Source organism: Sciurus vulgaris (genome assembly GCF_902686455.1).
Source record: "Sciurus vulgaris genome assembly, chromosome: 4".
In the NCBI taxonomy this organism is placed as follows: Eukaryota; Metazoa; Chordata; class Mammalia; order Rodentia; family Sciuridae; genus Sciurus; species Sciurus vulgaris.
The window spans coordinates 59,070,712-59,094,429 of NC_136464.1; the positions used below are offsets into that span (position 1 = coordinate 59,070,712).

A 23,718-nucleotide genomic window follows, 5' to 3' on the forward strand; every position below is an offset into this window, starting at 1 on the left:
ATATGCTTATGGTTTGAGGATGTAAGGAATGTAACATTGTTCTCTAGTCTATATAAATGTATATGTTTTTATCTATTCATATTGTATGCATATGTATCTGCTATCTATAATTGAATATATTCATCTATCTTGTGTTTGTGTGTGCACACATATATGTGGTGCTGGGGATTGAACCCAGGGCCCCACACATGCTAAACAAGTGCTCTACCACTGAACTAACATCCCCTGCCCTTTGCCTATCTTTTAATGTAGTTGAGATTGTGCTATTTATGATGATTTTATCCTATTTCATTAATCACATCATTATCACATCATAAACCCCCAATTTATTAAAAAAAATCATGAAACAGAATTAAAAGACTCTAAGAAGGCATTTTACCCTTTTGCATTTAACCTTTCTTTTTGGTGAGGTCATTCTGGCTTCTGCTTGTGAGGCCACAGCTAGTCCTCCTGACTGACCTCTTGGTGGTAAGAAATTGGTATCTGTCAAGCCCTGTATTAAAAGGTGGTTCAGACTTTCCAGGAAATGAGTACGGCAAGATGAAAAGCACGATGCCCCTTATGTCAGGGGACACGTGAGTAGCAGAGGCGGCAGCCCCTTCTGTGGTCTGTGGCACAGTTTTTAAATGTTACAACTTCTGAGCTTATTCGATAAGTCTTGGACTTTAGAAAATCAGAGTTTTGGTTTGGTTTGGTTTGGTATAATTGCTTTGTTTTTCTTTCTTTATTTTTTTTGTTGCACAACAGGAAAATAATATCTTAGATATCAGGAAAATAATTTAGGTTTCAAATTTCCTCAAATATGTGGTGTGTGTGTTTCCCCTGGTTTTGTTTATTAGAGGTAGTTAACAGAGGTAGTGTGTCAGTTTGTTAATGCTCCAGGAATAGCTTCCTGCCGTATGCAAATGATTTTTCAAGAATCACCTAAGCTCATTAATTTGGTTTATGCCAGGACTAATTATTTTACTTGACACATTCTTAAAATAAGAAACTTGTAATTTTTTTTTTTTTGCAGTGTCAAGAGTCAATCCCAGTACTTTATACATGCTAGGTAAATACTCTACTACTGAGCTATAGTCCCAGCCCCCAAATTTGAAATATTTTAGTAGGAAATACACATGTAGGACAAAAAAATGTAAAAGATATACAAGAACATACAAAATACCTCTGTCTCATACTTTCATTTCTCAGTACCCTGACCTAGCAAAACTTTCTATCAGAAGACATTTTTGATTCTTCTTCCTCTACAACCCACCATAAGCAGCCAGAGCTGTGTGGATACAATTACATAATTAAACCACTGGGCAAAGAACCACTAACAACTATATTGAATACAATGCTAGGATATCAGGTTTCTAGGGACAGTTTTCAAGGGTTTGTTTCCTTCTGTCTAAAAGTGTAAAAGTTATACTAGAAGTCAATGGACAATGCCCAACACTGTTGATGCATAGATCCTGAATTTTTAAATTATATATTTAAAATATAATAAAATTAACATGCTATTATTAAAAAATCAAAATAGTAAAATAAGTATTTAATAAAAAAAAATGAGTCCTTTCTTATTCTAGACCCTCTTCCAGAAATAGCCATCCTTGTAATTCCTTGTGTTTTCTTTCAGAAATCTTCCATGTAATGTACATAAACACTTTGAAACCATCATTTTAGGAGAACAAATGGAAATGTGTTTAACAAGTTCTCATTATCTGAGGATAATTGGACTTGAAAAAATTCACTTAAAGTAAATCCACTTAAAATTAGGATCACTATTCATAGCAGACATTGATTGAATTCCTGCTTTCTGTCATGAGTTTTATTAAAAAGAGGATGAATCATCCAGAATTTTAATATTTGCCAAATCTGCATTGATCATTGTTGAGTGAGTAGGTCACAGTAGTACATGTGACAATTGTAGTGTCTCCTAGTCCATTTCATGATGCTTCATAACAGAATATCTGAGATTGGGTCATTTATTCAGAATGAATATTTATTTTGTGCAGTTCTGAAGGCTAAGAAGTTCAAGGTCCTGGAGCTCACATCTGGAGAGGGTCTTCTTGTATTAAGCCATGGTAGAAGGTGGAAGGGAGAATGACAGATCAAGAGGGGGGCCCACCTTGCTTTCATAACAAACCTATTCCTGAGATAACAATGTTAATCCATTCTCCCTTCATGAGGGCTTTGCCTAATTACCTCTTATTGGTCCCATCTCTTAATATTACACTGGGAATGAAGTTTCCAACATATGAAATTTGGAGGAAACATTAAACCCTAGCAAGTAGTTACAATAGTAGTAGTCAAAATAGTAGTTAATTGAAATCTCTGTCTCAGCTCTATCCTTTTTATTTTTTAGTAAATACACATAACATTAAATTCACCATTTTGCTCATTTTAAAGTATACAATTCAGATGCACTAACTATGTTTACAAAGTTGTTCATCCATTGCCACTCTCTAGTTAACAGAACTTTTTCATTACCCCAAAAGGAAATCTATTAGTTTCCTATTTCCTTTCCCTCCAGCCCCAGGTAACCACTAATCTGCTTTCTGTCTCTATAGATTTGTCTATTCTGAATATTTCATATAAGTGGAATCATACAATATGTGATCTTTTTTTAATCTGGCTTTCACTTAGTATGTTCTCAGAGCTTACCCACATTATAGCACATACTAGTACTCCATTCCATTTTATGGGTAATATTTAATTGTATGTGTATACCACTTTTTTCTTTTTTTAAGTTTTTAAAAAAATTTTTGTAGACTGCATTTTGATTCATTATACACAAATGGGGTGCATCTTTTTATTTATATGGTTGCGCATGATGTAGATTCATACCATTCGTGTAATCATACATGTACATAGGGTAATGTCTGTCTCATTTCACCATTTTTCATACCTGCCCTCATTTTTGTTTATCCATTCTTCAGTCAATGAACATTTGGGTTGTGTCCATCTTTTGTCGACTGTGAATAGGGCCCTATGAACATTTGTGTACAAGTTTTTTTCTTAACATCTGTTTTCCGTTATTTTGGGTCTATATGTATGAATGGAATTGCTGGGTCATATAGTAATTCTGTGTTTAATTTTCTGAGGGACACTTCATTATTATTATTTTGTGGTACTGGGGATTGAACCCAGGGGTATTCTACCACTGAGCTACATCCTCAGCCCTTTTTATTTTTATTTTGAGATAGTGTCTTACTAAGTTGACCAGGCTGACCTGAACTTACCATCCTCTGTCTCAACCTTCCCAGTATCTGGGATTGCAATTGTGTCCTCAGCCCATCTCACTGATTGAATCTCTCTAGTGTTGTGGCTTTGCTTTGTACCATGATATGACTTCTTATATTGTTAGTCTTTCAAACTAGTGAGAATTACTCAGTTACTTTGGGTTAATTAATATCTGGATTAATGATGAATATCTGGTTAATGGTCAAGTCAATTTGTTTTGTTAATTGGTACTTTAATAGTTGGTCAAGTGTTATACATATTGAACTTTAAGTATAGAAAACCATACAATATTGATTTTTTAATTTTTTAATTTTTTATTTTATTGTAAACAAATGGGATACATGTTGTTTCTCTGTTTGTACATGGCGTAAAGGCATACCATTTGTGTAATCATAAATTTACATAGAGTAATGTTGTTTGATTCATTCTGTTATTTTTTCCCTTCCCCCCACCCCTCCCACCCCTCTTTTCCCTCTATACAGTGCTTCCTTCCTCCATACTTGCCCCCCCCAACCCTAACTCTAACCCTAACACTAACCCTTCCCTCCCCCCATTATGTGTCATCATCCACTTATTAGCGATATCATTCGTCCTTTGGCTTTTTGAGATTGGCTTATCTCACTTAGCATAATATTCTCCAATTTCATCCATTTGCCTGCAAATGCCATAATTTTATCATTCTTTATGGCTGAGTAATATTCCATTGTATACATATACCACAGTTTCTTTATCCACTCATCAATTGAAGGGCATCTAGGTTGGTTCCACAGTCTGGCTATTGTGAATTGAGCAGCTATGAACATTGATGTGGCTGTATCTCTGTAGTATGCTGATTTTAAGTCCTTTGGGTATAGGCCAAGGAGTGGGATAGCTGGGTCAAATGGAGGGTCCATTCCAAGTTTTCTAAGGAATCTCCACACTGCTTTCCAGAGTGGCTGCACTAGTTTGCAGCCCCCACCAGCAATGTATGAGTGTACCTTTCTCCCCACATCCTCGCCAACACCTGTTGTTGCTCATATTCTTGATAATCGCCACTCTAATTGGGGTGAGATGGAATCTTAGGGTGGTTTTGATTTGCATTTCTCTTATTACTAGAGATATTGAACATTTTTCCATATGTTTGTTGATTGCTTGTAGATCTTCTGTGAAGTGTCTATTCATTTCCTTAGCCCATTTGTCCACTGGATTATTTGAATTCTTGGAGTAGAGTTTTTTGAGTTCTTTATAGATTCTGGAGATTAGTGCTCTATCTGAAGTATGATTGGCAAAGATATTCTCCCACTCTGTAGGCTCTCTCTTCGCATTGCTGATAGTTTCCTTTGCTGAGAGAAAGCTTTTTAGTTTGAATCTATCCCAGTTATTGATTCTTGCTTTTATTTCTTGTGCTATGGGAGTCCTGTTAAGGAAGTCTGGTCCTAAGCCGACATGTTGAAGATCTGGACCTACTTTTGATTTATTTTTTATGTGTCTGCTTTTCATTAATTTAGTCAATGCACTGGGCTGTCAAAGGTAAAAAAGACCTGATGTTGGAAGAATCCCATCAGACACATAGCAGCAAGACTAAAAATGAAGAATGGAATGAGCAAAGAGAAAAAAAGAAAGAGGAACTGGGTTCAACCACAGAGGAAGTGAAGCAAAAAGAACCTGAGTCCATGGAGAAGTCAGTCTCCCCACAAAATCCAGAATCTCCAAGTAAGTCATGTCATTATTCTCTAGACGTCAGTTTCTTCATCTCTAAAAAGGAATTATAATGATACCTTCTCATGGAGTTATCATGAGGATTAAATGGGGAGATCCATACAGTGATTGCCAATAACAGGCTTTGAATAAATGTTAACTATTATTATTATGTCTTTGTCTATCTAGCCATCCAACTGTATTAACCAGTTTAAGTGTGTTATACACATACACTGTAATTGTCTTTCAAATTCTTATATGTTGATTCTCAGGGTTATGTTGCAGCACCCCATTAGAATTTGTCCTTTAAGCAGAAGGTTCCTGAACACCTTTGACCACTTGTATAAAAAAAGAATATAATCAGATAGCTTGTGGTGAATGATATTATTTCTAGAAATAGTCACTTCAAATTTCTCTTTGGGAGAACTTATATTCTCTCTACTTGCTGAAATATGGATTCTCTGAGTTTGATTCATGTGTCTCTGCTGGTTATCAAGAGATCTCTGTAGAGTAGGCATGTTGATTGCATCAACCTCATAACTAGAAATGGTTATAATATAACAAACTTGATCAAAGCATGGCCGAATTTCACAAACCCATGTTTTAAGCAAGCATGCGTATGTAAACACACCACTTTTCCCCATACACACAGAGAGACAAATGCGCAAATATTTTTCCTTTCAGTCCTGTAATAATGTTCTGTTTTGTACATCCAGAAGTCCTGGATCTTTCTGTTCTAGATTCAGACCTAGACTGTATTCACACACCAAAATGGGGGTGAGGAAGTTGGACATTTCACGTTGCTGAGGAACCACTTGAGCCTCTCTCAAGGATTCTAGGAAATTTTCTTTTTAAAAAATCAAGTAATATAAGTCTATCATTGAAAAGTTCAAAGAATCACAGATAAGCAATAATTTCGTGTCTACCCCAGTCTGCCATCCTCCTCTGCTTCTACATCCTCAAGTAACTGATGTAAATGCTCAGGCATATCTTCTTCCACACTGTTCTCTATGCTAATACAAGCCTATATAAGTACCTGTACCTTTAGCAAATCTTTAAAAATAAAGAAGGGGTCATACTGTGTACAAGTCTCTATATCACACAGTGGCCAAAAGTGCATACTTTGGAACCAGATCCCAGTTTCCCACCAATGAGTTGTGTGACCTTGGGCAAATTGGTTAACCCCTCATTGTCTGAGTTTTCTTATTTATATAATGGTTGAAATATTAGTGTTTACCTTGTAAGGTTTTCTTGAGGAGTGAAAAATTTAATATATATAAAGTATTTAGAATAGTGCCAAGCACATGGTAAGTGCTACTTTTAGTGTTATTTCTTATCATTGTGGGACTTTTCCTTAGGTCCTTATGTCCATAATAAATTCATGCTTCTTAACAGCTGATAATATTTTACAGTGTAGATATATCATAATTTACTCAGAACAAATTGTGAGGCCAGTTTTGATGTCCTCACATTGTGAAGCAATGTATGTTCTTACTGTGGTTGAGAACAAAATGGAGGGGATGAGGATCATTGTTGGAGAAGAATGATGAAATTCTGCCAAAGGCTGCATTTAGCAGTATTTTCTGAATGTTGTTTAAGAGATTACGGGTTCTTCAGAGTCTTGGATTTGGAGTTTTATATATCAAAGTGCAGTTGTATGATTATTTATAATTCCATTTTGCTGCAGTGTAAATTTTTATAATATCAGTGTTTAAAAATTATTTCAGCTTATCAAACCCTAAGTGGCTTCTCATTTATTATTTTTCAGCATGTTTGTTAATACCTGTAAGCAGTGATTTATATTTATTTTCAAGTTTTCCTTATGATGCCTCTTCTGTGATGAAGAGCCATCAAATGGCCCCCAACACATTCTGACTCTTCATGAGTCAGACCAGTGTATGAGACAATTTCACTTTTTTCTTTTAAAATACACAATAAATATGTCTTTTGATAAGTACAATTCCAAAACCAAATGATTTTGTCTAACATCCTGGAATAACAACAAGAAAATTCAAAGCAGATGCTGTTGGCATGCTACCACATCCCCTGGGCACCTACTTGCCCAGGCATTGCCAACACTATGGCCTCTACCACAAACACTGACACCGCCAGAGGACTTTCCCTGGCAGTGGCGCCTGCCCGGCAGCAAATGAGCAAGTAGTAAGCATCAGGGAATCAAAACCCTCTGGATGAGCCATCAGGCAATGGATAGGAGTGGGTGGCTGAATCCTCAGCTTATTTACCCTTCATTTGGGACAATTCTAAGGATTTTTATATTGTTTCCCAGGATTCCCCCATGGGATCAAGCTCTGGTCATTCAGGGCAATAACTTGTTTGATAATGTACCTCTTACAGTTTTGGTTCCCTTTCCCATTTCCTTACCAGTGTGTCTTGGGATCAATTCCCACATTATTAACTTTGGTCTGAATTCTTGTTTGGGTGTCTGTTTTTAGGGTTACCTAAACCTGAAACTATATCTTTCCAAAACTACAAATATGAATTTAGTGTAGAAGTGTAAGAAAATATGGTCAAGCAAAGAGAAAAAAAGTAGTAACTCATAATCTTATCACCCAGAAAAATATCTGTAATAGTTTGGTTTATTTTCATTTATATTAGTATACCTAAAACTAATAAGTTCATGCTGTGCATAATTTTGTGAGTTTCATTATAGGTTGTCAGAAACAATTTCCTTTTTGCTTTTTCCCCCAAATGGAAATTCTTTGTATTTATTTTCTAAGATAATTCTTTTAAAAGTACATACAAATCCTCTTTTTCTGAGGCAAATACTGTAAACTATTCTGTGTATATTTTTTACTGACTCAATATTTTAAAATATCCATGGAACCATATTGACACACATACTATTCTGTAAACTGCTTTTTTTTTTTTTTTTTTAAATTTGGTATTGTGGATCAAACTCAGGGCCTCATGCGTGCAAGGCAAGTGCTCTACAACTAAGCTACATTGCAAGTCCTGCATTTTAAAAATTTGAGATAGGGTCTCACTAAGTTGTCTAGCCTGGACATGAACTTGTGATCCTCTTGCCTCAGCCTCCTGAGACTCTGGGATTACAGGTATGTGCCACCATGCCTGGCTTGTAAACTACTTTTTCACTAGCAATAGAATGAACATAAAAAAGGCACAAAAGCATACTTTTTATTGAAGAAAAATAAGAAAATCCAGATAAATTAAAATAATATAAAAAGTGAAAATTACATCTATTTAATTATTCAAGGAGAATTACTGTTAACATTTTGGTGTTAACATTTTCCTTTTAGATTTTTTAAAATATTTATGTTTATATCCATGTAAATAATGAATTTAAAAGTGAGATCATACCATATAAACTGTTTTCTAATTATCTGCTACTTACAAATATTCCATGAACATTTGTCTATGACAATAAATATTTTAAAAAATTGTTGGGTTGGAGTTATAGCCCATTGGTAGAGCTCACGCCTAGCATGTGGGATGCCCTAGGTTCAATCCCTAGTATAGGAAAAAATATATATATAAATGGTATCATTATAAATATCCTTATATTTAAACCCTTTGGAATATCCATTATTATTTCCTTAGGAAGAATTTTCAGAAGTAGAATTATTGGGTAAATGGTTTATATATCTTAGCAGTCTGATAAATAATGCCAAATTACCCTTCTGATGAGTTTTACGAATTTATACTTCTAACAGTAGAGAAGAACAATGATCTTTTCTTCAGTTTTTTAACAATGTTGTTTATTGTAATTAAAAAATTTTATTACCTTGGAATTCAATTGCTTAGAAATCGAGGGATACTTTACCATTGACCTTTCACTTTTTGAAAAGGTTTTGAGAGTTGAGTGAAATTTGTTTCTAGTTTCTTTGTTAAGTGACTTGTTAAAATTCCCATCGCTGGAGAGGATTAATTATTAAGCATTTAAACTTGTGAGGTTCTCTTACATAGTATACTGTAATTCCTGTTCATAAGAATTTCAAAGTCTGTTTAAGTTAATCTGCTTCTGTAAAATATTAATAATCCATACTGACTACTTGCCCCTACATTTGTTGCAGTGAAATTATCTCCAAGCTGTTTACCATAGACAGTCTTTACCTTTTCTTTTCCTACCTCACTCTGATTTTAACTATTGCTTTTCTTTCTTCTAAAGATTTTTCAGATGTAAACTCATGGCACCTTCGTTTCCGTTGGTCGGGGGATGCTCCCTCAGAACTCCTGAGGAAGTTCAGAAACTATGAAATATGAAATGCCCTTGCTTCATGGAAGAGGGAGAGCAAGATGTTGCCTGTATTGCCAGCAGACTTAGTTCACATCTTAACAATGTCATGTTTATGAATCACTCAGTAGTGACTGATTCCTCCACCTTTGAACCCATTCTCACAATGTGTGTGTGTGTTTTTTGTTGTTCTGTGTGTTTTCTTGGTGCTGGGGATTGAACCCATGGTCTAGTGCACTCTTTACCATTGAGCTGTATCCCCAGATCCAGAATGTGTTAAGTAAGAAATTTTTGGAAGACTAATTTATTTATAAATTTGAATAAATTAAGGCTTTTAGATCCAAGTAGGTTGTATTATATGTGTTTCCCTATTAATACTATTTATAGAATTCTATTTGAAAATCAGTTGCAGTATTTAAATATTTCACTGATATACCATGATCTCTATTAGTGCTGGATGTACAAAAATGTTTTCTGACTCTTGACTTAAAAAAATGAAATGTGCAATTACTTGTCTAAACTCCATGGAATGAAATGAATAATCTCCTCAAAGTTCATAAATGCATTCATTATTCAACTCTATTTTAAAAATAATTTGATAGTAGGGAAACAAGCAGAGTAGAGGAAAGGGACCAGGAGAAGGGAGGAAATGAGGGAAAGGGGGAGTTCTGGGGAATGATATTAACCAATTTACATTGTTATATTGTGTGAATATGTAACAGCAAATCCCACTATTATGTATAGTTATAACACACCAATAAAAATATGGGAAATAAATGAAACAATTAGCAAAGGAGTAGTTAAAAAATTGAAATTATTTTTACTTTAATAATTATGAATTTGAAAGGTTATGATTTGAGAAAATGTTATTTTTACAAGGTTTCTTGTGCTATGTAAATGAGTGACAAATTTATAAATTATGTTCAAACTATGAAAATAGGCCTGTCAGGTAACAGAATCTTGTTAGGTTAGAATTCTTGATGGCTTATATGTAATCTGTGTTCTTTACTTTTTGAACAAGTGAATGAAAAATTAAGAAGAAAAAGATTTTAGAGTAGGTTTTCCTTAGTCAATGACAAGAGTTTTCACTGATGTACAGCAAAATGAAAAAAATAAGAACATAGCAAGTGCTGTGGTCTGAATGTTTATGTCACCCCAACTCCCCAGTTCATATGTTGAAAAACTAACCCCTACTCTGTGATGGTATTAGGAAGTGAGGCTTTTGGAAGTTGATTACGTCTTGAGGGCAGAGCTTTCACAAAACTAGTGGGAGATTAATAATACATTGCTCAGCTGCATGACCTCTCAAATTGGTGATTTTTAAAGGCAACTAAAAGAAAGGAACTTAGAAACAAGTGAAACTAGAAAGTTCCTTTAAGTTTCCCCTGCTTTCAGGCTGTCTGCTTTTCAGAAATGATATCTTTCTACTACTGTGGTTTAAAATGTGTACTTTTATGAAATGGTGTCAAGACTATATTGTATTAGTTTGCAAGGGTTGTCATAATAAAATACCACAGACTAGATGACTTAAACATTTCTCACAGTTCAGGGGAGTAGATGTCCAAGATCAAGATATTGGCAGGTTTGTTATTTTCCTGAGGCTACTCTTGGCTTACAGATGGCCACCTTCTTGAGAGAGAAAAGTAAACGAGGGTGTGCTCAATTTTGTCAACAATTGGGAAATGAATCTATAACGAAAACAGAGTGGCATGCTCACATGGCCTCACATGGCCTTTTCGCCGTGCATGCACATTCCTGGTATCTCTTCCTCTTATATAGACACCAGTCATATGAGATAAAGGTCCACCCTCAAGATCTCATTTTCGCTTATTTACATCTTTAAAGATGTTATCTCCAAATGAGGTTTCATTCTGAGGGACTGGGGTTGAACTATCAACTTGTGAATTTTAGGAGAACAGAATTGAGTGCATAGAATTGATTAAAAAAATTTTATTGTTTTTTTTTTTTGTGTGTGTGTTTCTGGGGATTGAACTCACAGTGCTCTACCCCTGAACTATATACTCAGCACTTTTAAATTTTTTATTGTAAGATAGGAACTTGCTAAGTTTCCCAGGCTGGTCTGGAGCTTGTGATCCTCCCAGGTGGCTGGGATTTAGGTGTGTTCTGCTGTGCCCAGCAAAAACAAACAAACAAACAAAACCATGTTTTTTTTAAAAAAACTAGTACAACCTTGTGTTGGTTTTTTAAATTTTATTTGAATTTTTAGCTGTTTTGTCAAATCCAAAAGACAGGGCCAGTAGTTTAGAAAATTATTTCTATCAATATTTTACTATCTAGTAAAATGTGGTTTGGCATTATCACCATTTTTGCAAATTTTACGTCAAAAATAGAAAATACTTGCAAAAATATAGCATCTTAAGTTAATGAAATGAGCTTTTGGACAATAATTGCCGGTCATAATTCCTGCCTGGCCCAGGTATATGTTTGAATAAACACTAGAATTGAATAAGTGAATTTTTTAATCTGAGAATCAGAGTTTTATTTTCACCCCAGTGGTCTGATTCATAGCACGGATGACTTTTAATAACCTGTCAAAAGGAAAAACACTCCCACTTTGTGTGCCACTCTGTTTTTGTAACAGACTCATTTCCCAATTGTTGACAAGATTGAGCTCTCCCTCTTGTTTTCTTTCCTCTCTCATGATGCCTGAAGCCTCCAAATAAGAAATGAGAAATAGCTACACTTTAAAGACAGTTTATGACCAGTCAGACTTGGGCTAAGCACTTTATATATTTGATCCCATTTAACTTAATAGGAGACCTTTCGCACGTAAATGCTTGAATACTGGCATGAACTGCTTTGATAATGCAGTCCTTTGAGTGGAAAATAAGAGGAAAACTGGATAACTTTTATTCTATAATTTAAGCTCACTAGCGTATCCATCACAATCACAATCAGATACATGTGTAATTGCACACTTTGAAAGCCACTTATTTTTGCATCATGGCTCAACTTCGTGTTATAGCAAATTAATGATGAAAAGGTAATTTTCCATAAACACTATTAAGTGTTTAAATCAGTTCAAAATGTTGAAGATAATTAATTTCCCTTGTATTTGATACTGAATGAAGCACACATTTCTTGAGAATCTAGTGTCATGTGCTAAATATTGTGCTAGCATTTGTACAGAATATAAAAATGATTAAGTCATGTTTATATTCTCAAGGAGAGTTGATAATTATAGTGTAGACAGCTAACTGAATATAGTTTAAATATGTAGTGTGCTTAGAACATGACAAGAACTGTGTATTAATTACTATTCTTAGCATATTGTCATTTCAGTCTCCTGTTAATCAATTAACAGAAATGTGGCTTCCTTCAACTCCTTCCCTCCACTTCTCCATCTCAGAGGTACATCTTTACTTAGATACATCTTTACTTAGATATCCTATACATGTGTTTCTGTTTCTTACATCAGTGATAGTATATTATTTCTACAGTTGTATAGTTTTCATTTATTTAGTTAATACATCTTGGAGATTTTCCAATTTTAATGTAAAAGCACTATTTTATTCTTTTTACCTGCTACATCAAATTCCATTGTGTGGATGATCCATAATTTATTTAACTTGTCATCTGTACCATTTCAGACTATTTATCTTTTCTATTTTGCAACCACAAACATCACTGTAATGAATAGCTTTGTACAAAATATTTCTTGTATATAAACTATACCGGTGGGATAAATACCTAGCACTGGAATTTCTGAATCAAAGGGTATATGTATGTGTATTGAGAATTTGATTATCATAGTCTTAAGCAAACAGCAAATGCAATTTGGAAGGTTTCAGACATCTCAGGGCCATTAAATGGCAACAGAGGAAGCAGTGCTTTTCATTGGGATTCTTGCTTCCAGCTTTTTTCTCTCTAGGCTACATTTTGTTGTGGGACTCAGTCTGAAGCACTATGCTTATGGAACAATTTACCCAGCACCTCCCCTAACTCTGAATACCAGAGTGCCCAAGATATAAAGCAATAATAAAACCAGAGCACATATTTCTTTTGGTACATTCCATAGAGAGGAGGAGAATAGGTGCTACGGTTTCTTGCCTTCGGGTGTCCTGAAGTGCTAAAATACAATTCTAAACATTTTTGTTCTTTTAAGTAAAGTGCAACTCAACAGAGCAACTCTGGAAAACCTAGGCAGAATTCACAATTTCCTATGAATTCAAATAGTTTCAAGGACCCCATGGTCATATCCCCAGACTGTCAAAAATATGCTCCTTGATGAGCACATTAGAAATGTTAAAAAGACTTTGCATATATTTCTTGTAAAGTGAAAGATAGATAAGGAGAAGATAAGATTGTTTCCCTATTTATGAATTTTCATATCCTTTCACTGCCCAGATCTGATGGTGGTTACAAGATCAGTCACAGCAGCAAGTGTTGATGACTAATACAATTATTGAGAGGGGTCTTTAATTTCCTGGAAGGCAAAGACCTTTACCCTCCACCTCTACATCATAGACAGAAGATGCCAGGACTTCTGGGGAGTCAGTGATGGGAGAAATTATAAAACTGATGCAATTACAAAGAAAATGATGAAATGCCTCACAGTGAAAGGCTTCAGTTCCCTTCAATTTCAGGTTTTGTGATATGTATCAGTGTGGCCCTGTCTGCAGCATTATTACTTCTCAGCTTTCTGTGTCATCTACCCTTATTGTCTGGGAATACTGTGCATCAGGCAGTTTAATCTCATCCTTTCTTCTCCTCCCTGGGTTCTTTTGTTTCTTCGAATGATTTTGTTCTGATTATTTCTTGTATTGTAGAATTTAGGTTAGGTTTGTAGAGAACTGGATCCTTCTCTGACTGTAGCCTACTGTGGGACTTATGCTGAGGACCAGGTCCAGAACTGGCTAGCTTAGCAGTTCAGGTGGGAGTCAGAACAGTGTGGAAACTGGTGAGGGATGTGTAAGCTACAGGTAGAAGTCAAGGATCATCAAGGAAAGAAAAGCCATAGAGAGAGGATGTGTCTTTTCCATCATTCCTTTCTGATGACTCTTCTTATCTTACTCTTTTAAATAGTAAGGCAGAAATAGAAAGATTACAATTACATCTATAAACACCAACCTGGAACACCTCAATCATCTTTTCAACTTCAGCTAAATTTGATGCCTTTCTTTCTTTCTTTTCTTTCTTTCTTTCTTTCTTTCTTTCTTTCTTTCTTTCTTTCTTTCTTTCTTTCTTTCTTTCTTTCTTTCTTTCTTTCTTTCTTTTCTTTTCTTTTCTTTTCTTTTCTTTTCTTTTCTTTCTTTCTTGTGCTGGAGATTGAACCCAGGGCCTTGTGAATGCTAGGCAAGCACTCTCCTGATGCCTTTCTTAATATATCATCCCACCTGCAAAGACAATGGCAAAGTTTCTCTATTAAATATTCCATAGCTCATTAGATAATTAGTAAAGGCTCTAAAACAGGGTCTAATAAACCAACAGGAAATCCTACACTTAACAGTTTACAAAGCATTTCTTTGCATATTTTCTTTGAACCTTGCAACTAACTTTTTTCTCAAGAAATCTGTAGCTCTTGTTATATTCTAAAAACCACAATAGAATGGGAAACAAATTTCTAAAAATCCTATTTTTTAAAAATAAATCATTGGGTCCCAACCTTGGAATCACCAAGGGAACATGAAAAAACCTGGTTCCCACCTGTAATACTGTGAAATACATGTTTGGTCTTCATCCTTGTTTCCTGATATATAGTTCCTGAAATCCTTGCCATTTCTGGAGTGATGTATCTTTTGTTTGCTAATGAGAGGACTGATGGTCAGAGGCCCCTAGGTAGTTTCAGGATGACCAGGTCACTGGAAAGACCAAAGCATGATTGGAGGTTTAGAACTTTGAGTTCTACCCAGCAAACTCTGGGGAGGGTTGAGGGCTAAAGGTTGAGTTGCTCAACAATGACCAACAATGTAATCAATGACACTTACATAATAAATCCTCTATAAAAACCCAAAAGAATAGTGCTTGGGGAGGTTCCTGGAGGTTTTCCATCCAGAGAGGGCATGGAAGCGCCTTGCTTTTTTTCACTTACCTTGTACTATGCATCTCTTCCACCTGGCCGTTCATCTGTATTCTTTGTAATATCTTTATAAGAAATTACTAAATATAAGGGTTTCCCTAATTTCTATAAGTCTAGCAAATTAATTGAACCTGAGGAGGTGTTATAAGAACGCTGATTTATAGCTGGTCAATCAGAACCACAGGGCACAACGTGGAGTTTTCAATTGACATCTGAAGGGAGGACAGTCTTGTGGGACTGATTCCTTAACCTGTAGGATCTGACACTATCTCCAGGTAGATAATGTCAGAATTAAATGGAATTTAATTCATTAAATTAATTACACCATGTTGGAAAATCTGCTGGAGAACTGATTGGCAGCTGATGTGAAGAAATCCTCAAACATTTTGGTGACAAGTATTCTGTGTAATAGAGGAGAGCCAGAAAAATTCTTTGCTTTTCCCATATAGCAATACCACCTTACTTGCCTCAGAGGTTCTAGTTTCACTAGTCTAGATAGGAATATTACTACTACTGGGGAATTCTAATGAACAGCCTAATGTTGAAGTCTGATGTTGATGCTTCTCCACCTTCAGCACCACCAACTGGGGGTCCTCTTTATGCTCCCCAATAGGTCTTAACAGCTGCAGCCACCTCTTTGCCCCCACCTGAGCCCTTCTGACCTCATCTCCAGCTCACCAGGCCAGGAAGAACGCCCCCTGCTGCTGCTGCTGCACAGGAAGAAAAGAGGTCTCTCCCTGCAGCTTCCTTCTCACCAGCCTTCTTCTCTTGATGCTTCCTAGAGTCTGGGTATCTTGTCTCTGTGGTTACAGGTCCTGACTGCCCGACCTGACCTAACTCTCTTCTCTCTCACCTTGGACTCATCCAAAATCTTTCCTTTTCCTGCTGCAAAAACAGAACTGCTGGGCAGATGAAGGAAATTGTGTGTGTGTGTGTGTGTGTGTGTGTGTGTGTTTGTCTCTACACATGCACATGCTGGGAAGGTGGTGTGTCTCCACCAGTAGCAGCTAGCTAAAAATGTTTAGTTTTAGAAATTCCATTAATGTTCAAAAAATAGAAATGTGGCATGGAAAATTTTAGAAAATAACAGTTGCCAGTCATTTGATGTGAGGGTTGTTCACCAGATAATTAAATAGCTAGTCGGTGTGGTGGTTCATGTCTGTAATCCTGGCTATTTAGGATGCTTAGGCGGGATGATCCCAAGTTCAAGGACAACCTGGGCAACTTAGTGAGACCCTGTCTTGTAAGAAATTTACAACAAACAAACAAAAAACAACATCAAACAGTGCTGGAGATAAAGCCCAGTGGTAGAGTGATTACCTAGTTATATGCTAGGCCTGAGTTTAATCCCTAGTACCAACCAACAACAAACAAATTAAAAAACAAACAAGCAAACACCAAACAACCATGTGTTTTTAGGCAAGTCCTTTTACTTCTCTGAGCCTGCTTTCAAAACCAAACTGATTAAAAAAATATTTCTTCAAGCCTCATGCAGTGGCATAGGTCTGTAATCCTAGCAGCTCAAAAGGCTGAGGTAGGAGGTTTGGAAGTTCGAAGCCAGCCTCAGCAATTTAGTTAGACCCTGTCTCAAAATAAAAAGGACTGGCGATATGGCTCAATGGTTAAAGGCTCCTGGGTTCAATCCCTGATACTGGAAAAAAAAAAAGAAGTTTTTTTCAGGTCTAAACTCAAAGACTCAGGGAATTTATGTATCATAGCTAGGACACTACACTTGCAGAACACACTTGTGACCTTGGGTAAGTTCATTAACTTCTCTGTGCCTCAGTTTCTTCCTCTGGAAAACTGGGACAGCAACTATATGTAGGACATATACATTAATTCCCACCGAGGTGGCACAAATCTGTAATCCCAGCCATCAGGAGGCTGAGGCAGGAGGATCAGAAATGCAAGGCCAGTTTGAGCGCTTAGCAAGACTGAGTCTCAAAATAAAAAATAAAAGGTCTGGGGATGTAGCTTAGTGTTAGAACACCCCTGGGTTCAGTCCCCACTAACTCCCTGTTCATGGTAGTAGTGCTATGGTTGTGCGTGTGTTCCCTCCAAAATTCATGTGAAATATAAGTGCTGGTATTAAGAGGTGGGGCTTTTGAGAAGTGCTTATGTCAAGAGAGCTCCTTAGAGATGTCAAAAAGACCACACTCTCTCGGTCTGTTTCTTCTACCATTTGAGGAGAATGAACAAAGCACAGTCTTAGAAGTGGACCCTGAGCCTTCACCAGATACCAAACCTTGATCCTGGATGTTTCAGCCTCTAGAACTGTGAAAAATAAATTTTTGTTTTTTATGTTGCACAGTTTGTAGCCTTTTATTATAGTAGCACAAATGAACTAAGACAAGTAGCAACAGAGAAAGAAAACTAGAGTGATTAAAACGATTTGTTTTCCTATCACCTTCCCATTCTCTAGGATGGTGCTCCAGCATCATTTGGGAGCTTGTTACAAATGCAAATTCTTGCACACCATCCCAGATGGACTGAATCAGCATCTGTGAGGGAGACCCAGGATCTATTTTGTGTGTGTGTGTGTGTGTGTGTGTGTGTGTGTGTGTGGGGTGTGCTCACATAGTACTGGGAATTGAACCTAGGACCTTGTACATCGTAGGTAAGTGCTCTAACACTGAGCTATACTCCCATCCCTCTTTATCTTTTATTTTGAGACAGGGTTTCACTAAGTCAGTCAGGCTGTCCTTGGAACCTAGGATCCTTGTGTTTCAGCCTCCCAGGTCGCTGGGATTACAGCTACCACATCTGGCTTTAGGATGCGTTTTAATAGCCTCTCCAGGGGTTTCTTATTTGTGCTAACATTTGAACAGGACTGTTCTAGAATCTTTTTTTTTTTTTTTTGGGGGGGGTGGTTTGGGAGTACCTAGGATTGAACCTGGGCACTTAACCATGGAACCATATCCCCAGCCCTTTTTATTTTTCATTTTGAGACAGGATCTTGCTAAATTGCTTAGGGCGCTAAATTTCTGAGACTGGCTGTCTCAGCAGCTGAAATCACAGGTGTTGCCACTATACCTGGCTTGTTCTAGAATCTTGCTTCCCCCAAGAGGGTCCAAAGCCCAGTATCATCAATATTACCTGGTAACAGCATCTTGGGCCCCACTGTGAATCTTCTAAATGGTAATTTGTGTTTTAACAAAATTCTCAGGTATTTCTAAGCATGTTTGATCTTAAGAATCACTGCCTTAGAAATAGATCTCTAAAATGGTAGCCAATAACAATATGTAGCTATTAAAATTAATTTAAGTTAGAAATACAGTTCATCATTCACACTGGTGACACTTGAGGTTCTTAGTAATTACACGGGGCTAGTAGTTACTATACTGAACAGTGCAGATTATAAAATATTTCCATTATCCCAGAAAGTTCTATCGTATAGTACAGCTCTAGAATAATCTTTTTTTTTTTTTTTTTTTTTCAGTGCTGGGGATTAAACCCTGGGCCTCTTGCATGGTAAGCAGGTGCTCTACCACAAAGTTACATCCCTAGCTCCATCATTTCTTTATAGTCACAGAGTGTCTGGATAGAGCAGACTGCTGGGAACAAGTTTGACACACTCTGATGTTTATAAGCGCCGGGAAGATGAAGTAAATGAGTGAAGTAGGCAAATTAAGAACCAAGAGCATAAGCATTATGATAATCAGTGATAATCAACCTCCATGCTGGGGCTACAATAAAGAGTGGTTGGGACTGAGGCAACCTGGGAAAAGTATGTTTCCACCTAGCTAATAGTTACCATGGAGGAGGTTAAACCTGTGTCAGGTTACATTATTCTATTTTTATTTAAGAAGGTAGAAATCTGGATTTTATGTAATTCATAAATTTTTATCTCTAGGGTTGGAGTGTAGCTCAGTGGTAGAGCGCTTGCCTAGCATGTGAAGACTCTGGTTTCAACTAGCACTGCAAACATTTTTTAAAAAATTATTAAATCAGAATTTAAGAAATGCTATGTTGGCCAAGGAAGCATTTTTGAGCCTAATTTGATCTGGGTGTTACAATCTAAAAATCAAACTGGCTAGTTCTACCTCAGGTCAATTGTTTGCCTTGCATGTATCTTCCTTTCTGCTTCCATTTCTTTCTTCTCTTCTTTTCATCTCATTTCTTTTCTTCCCCTTTCCTTTCCTTCTTCTCTTCCTTCTCTAATCTTTCCAGATTCAATGAACATAGAAAGTTTAGGCACTGTGCTAAGGACTCAGAATATAAAGATGAACCATGTTATGATTTGAATGTGGTTTGCCTCACAAAGGTTCATCATGTGTTGAAAGTGTGGTGCCCAGCATGGTGGTATTGGAAGGTGGTGTGCAACCTTTAAGAGTAGAGCGTGGTGAGAGGTAGGTCACCTTGGGAGCATTGTCCTTGAAAGGAATTAGTGTAGTTCTCATGGAATCCTGGTTAGTTTTCATGAGAAGGTTATTATAAAAGAACTAGACAGGCCTCTCCTCACTTTCTGGCTTCTTGTCTCAGTATGTGATTGATCCCTGTGGCACATGTTCCCACCATGATGCCCTCTACCATGATGTGGCATAATCAGAGGAGCCCTCTCAAGAGCTGGTACCATGCTGTTTAGAGTTCAGACTACAAAACTACAAGTGAAATAAATCTCTTTTCTTTATAAATTACCCAGTTTCAAGTATGTAGTTATAGTAATAGAAAATGGACGAATATAAACCAATATTGTCCCTTCCCTCAAAGACTGGAGGAATCAGGCATGAATGTAGACAATGACAGTACAATTTGAGGAGTGCTTTAGTAGAGATATGTTTGAAGCCCTAAAGAATGGTAAATAAAGGAATAAGTCAACTTTTTAAGGGCGGGATCAGAGAGATCTTCACAGAGGTGTGGTTATCTGAGCTGTTTTGAAGGATACATGGAAGTTCTCCAAGATGAAGGGTAGCAGATTAGAGTAGGAAAGGCTTGAGAGTATTTGGTGTGTTTGGAAATAGAAAGTTTTTGGGTAGCTGGGCATGGTGGTGAACACCTGTAATTCCAGTGGCTCAGAATGTTGAGGCGGGAGGATTGCAGTCAGTCTCGGTAACTTAGTGAGGTCCTAAGCAATTCAGTAAGACCCTGTCTGTAAATAAAATATTTTTAAAAAAGGGCTGGGGATGTGGCTCAGTGTAAAGCGCCCCTGAGTTCAATCCCTGGTATTTAAAAAAAAAAAAAAAGTTTCTGGGTAGCTAATGTATCAGGCATGTAAAGTTAGACCCATCTATTCTGAAAAATTGGTGAGTTAGATATTCTCAGGGTTTCACGGTCCCTAAATCTGCATCCTTTCTCCTGACTTCTCACTTTATGACCCCTTGCTGTCTCACCTTGTCACTCCTTCCCTCCTGACAAGATCCCACTCCATCCTCTCTACATTCTGGTCATTCAGAGCAGTTTAGCAATCCTGCAACCCCTATTCCTACACTCAGTTTCAGTGGGTAAAATCATTCAGTGCTTCCTCCCTGGAAGGTAGTTTAAATATAAGTAACTCTTGAGAACCTTATTTGGATCCTGATTCAAACAAATTTAAAAAGATACCAAGACCACTGGAAATTTGAACACTGACTGGATATTACTGATCAACATTTTAAGGTGTGATAATATTTTGTGGTTATATTAAAACAAAGTCTTTATCTTTAGAGATGTGTCAGATATTTAATGCTATGAGGTCTGAGATTTGCTTCCAAATAATATGAGGGGCAGGGAAGTGGATCAGGGGTATAGATGACATGAGATCAACAGGGCACACCAATATTGTATTTATGGTAAATCTATACAAACATATGGTAAAAATTGTCTTTCAGTGGACTAGAGAAGAAGCCATTAGTGTCTATCTGTTTTAACTGTTTGCCTTGGGCTGTGTTGGGTATTGCTCTTCTATATTTGTGTTTGAGGATCAGTCTCTGAAAGGCCCGTATACCCTACTCACAGTATGTGGGGCTTCATCTCAATGTGCTGTAGCATTGATTAAACATTTGGTACAATGCCCGAAACTGTGCTGAGTGCGACTCATATTCTTGTCCAAATAGATATTTTTGGGTACGTCAAAAGTTTTGTGCTTTTTAGTAATGAGAGTTAAGATTTTACAACTGGAACAGAGAAGGAGCAAGAAAGTGACTCGGTACTTTGGGTGTTTAACAAGGAATTGGAAGGATTTTTCTTGCTGAAGGAAAGACATCAGAACTCTAGATACACATGCATAGTTAAAGCCCTGAAAAAACACAAGCCAGGGAAAGCACTTTAAACAAATGTAGGCAGGTTTCTGTTAAATATCAAATGAGATCTTTCCTTAGGAGTGATTCCATTTCAGGAAGAACTTTAGGATGCAAAGTTCCCAAGTGAATAATATGTAATTGATATTTAGTAATTTTAGCAGAGCGATACATTACAGTTTTAGTAATTTTGTGACCTCTTACAAAAAGCTCAACCATTTTTTAAAAGGTGATTTTTAAGATATAAATTTCTTTTCATGCTCTTCTGTAAATATTTTTCTAATTATACTTTCAAAATTCTCCAATGTAGGTGCTACCTAGAGTAAAAATTGATAGAGAATATGAGAAGGAAATGCACAATTTTTTTCTCTGTTAATACATTCAAACAGACCCAGGAAAAAAAGTTGGGATCACATTTCCTTTAGTAGCCACAAGATGGTAGCATCGGGCTAGTAGCGAAGGATACACTCAAAAAGCATTTGCTAGTAGCTGTGTGGTTTGTGTCCGTTTGTTGCCACTATACCGCTGCTGTATGGTCTGCAGGAGATGTTGTCTATTGCAGGTATTTCATGAATAAAACTTGCAGGAATCTTAAACAGTCTGATAGTTTTGTAAATTACTTGGGCTAGGGATGATGTCAATGTTGTGTAGAGAAATACTTTTGATCATGAAAGGATTCTAAGAATCTGAAGCTTTTTATTATTTGAAATTTTAGGTAAATGATGAATAATTTTGTGGCCAGAGATGGGATTGATGAGGAAGTTTAGACCCACATGTATCTCAGAATCAATCAGTGGAACCTAGGTACCCCAAAGCAAACCCAGCTACTCACATTGCCTATTAGGAATGGAAAGTAGCTGCTGTATCTTTTAGGTTATTTATTTATTCATTGCAGAACTGGGGACTGAACCCAGGAGCACTCTCATACTGATCTACAGTCCTGGTTCTTTTCACTTTTTTATTTTGAGATATGTTCTCACTAAATTGCCCAGATTGGACTCAAAATTGTGATCTTCCTGCCTTAGTCTTCTTAGTGGCTATGATTATAGGTGTGCAACAGTGTGTGAGACAGGCTACATTTAGTTTTGCACTGTTAGTTACTTTTTCAGTTTTTGGGTTAGGGGTGGAATCCAGGGTGCACTACAACTGAGCTACATTTTCAGTCCTTTGAATTTTTTATTTTGAGACAGGGTCACATTAAATCACTCAGGCTGGCCTCAAACTAACCATCCTCCTGACTCAGTCTCCCTAGTCACTGAGATTACAGGCATGTGCCACCAGGCCTGAAATTACCAGTTATTTTAGATATTGGAACATCAGGAAGGAAAGGCAATGGGGGAGGGATGTATAAATCTTGTAGTCTAACAGTTACAAACTTTCCAAAAAAACAGATATTAAGACCACACATTCTCAGCTTGAAATTCATTAAACTCTTTCCTTTGAAATTGCTATCTTTACCACCATGATGCTATTTTATTTTCAGAAAGAATTTTCCCAAGGATCAATTTCAGCAGCAGCTTTGGAAACCAATAGCTGATTCAGTAGAAAGTCAGCAATTGAACAGCAAACAATTAGTAAACAAACATATGGTGAAACATAGATGCTCTACTAGCAAAGAAAAACAAATTAAGCAAAATAAACAAAAATGAACATGCTTACCTGATAAGTTAGCAAAACAAAAACAAAAGCAAAATCAGTGTTGCATGTGATAATATGCAAAGTAAATGAGGGTTTTGTGATCTCTGTATACCTGGTGGCACTATACATTGGTACAACTCTTTAGCAATGCAATTTAGGATTATTATTAAGAAGAGCCACAGAAATATTCATATTCTTTGCTTCAGTGCCCTGTTCTTGGGGACGTAGATCCTGAAGATGCATGCCATATTACACAGCAAAAACTAAAAATGATAAAATAAAAATAAGGTAACTTAAGAGTACAATTGGGGGCTGGGGTTGTGGCTCAGTGGTACAGTGCTTGCCTGGCATGTGTGAGGCACTGGGTTCAATTATCAGCACCCCATATAAATAAATGAATAAAATAAAGGTCATCTACATCTAAACATCAACATCTAAAAAAATTAAAAAATTTTAAAAAAGAGTACAACAATTGATTCCTTAAATTTGATATAGGCTACTGTATTGTCTTATATATATAAGTATATAATGTGTGTATACTATATATACCTGTTAAAATCATGATTATAAAGACAAAGGAGCTCATAAATAATTTTAATGAGAATATATAATATTTTATTCTTGTAAGTACTATATGCTAACCAATTACTGGAATTCCCATGATCTTGTTTTTTTGTACATCTCTTTATATTTGAAATAGTCAATGATTT

The 23,718-nt window shown here is 36.5% G+C and overlaps 1 protein-coding gene and 1 long non-coding RNA gene across 4 annotated transcripts in view; both read left to right on the top strand.

Annotated features, from left to right (window-relative positions):
• The window catches only part of DNAJC12 (DnaJ heat shock protein family (Hsp40) member C12), a 51,728-nt gene extending 42,269 nt beyond the window's left edge, over positions 1-9,459 (top strand). For 2 of the 3 annotated variants that reach the window (XM_079135825.1, XM_079135826.1), the window contains exons 4-5: positions 4,713-4,917; positions 9,050-9,459. In XM_079135825.1, the coding sequence (XP_078991951.1) occupies positions 4,713-4,917; positions 9,050-9,144 (300 nt within the window). In that variant the 3' untranslated portion in view covers positions 9,145-9,459. Of the gene's footprint in view, positions 1-4,712; positions 4,918-9,049 lie in introns of those variants that run through there. The other variant, XR_013763108.1, reaches the window with a different exon arrangement.
• LOC306658659 overlaps positions 1-23,278 on the top strand; it is a 73,191-nt gene extending 49,913 nt beyond the window's left edge. The window contains exon 2 of the long non-coding RNA XR_013763117.1: positions 17,116-23,278. This is a non-coding gene — a long non-coding RNA (uncharacterized lncRNA). The remainder of the gene's footprint in view (positions 1-17,115) is intronic.
• The last annotated feature ends 440 nt before the right edge of the window (positions 23,279-23,718 follow it).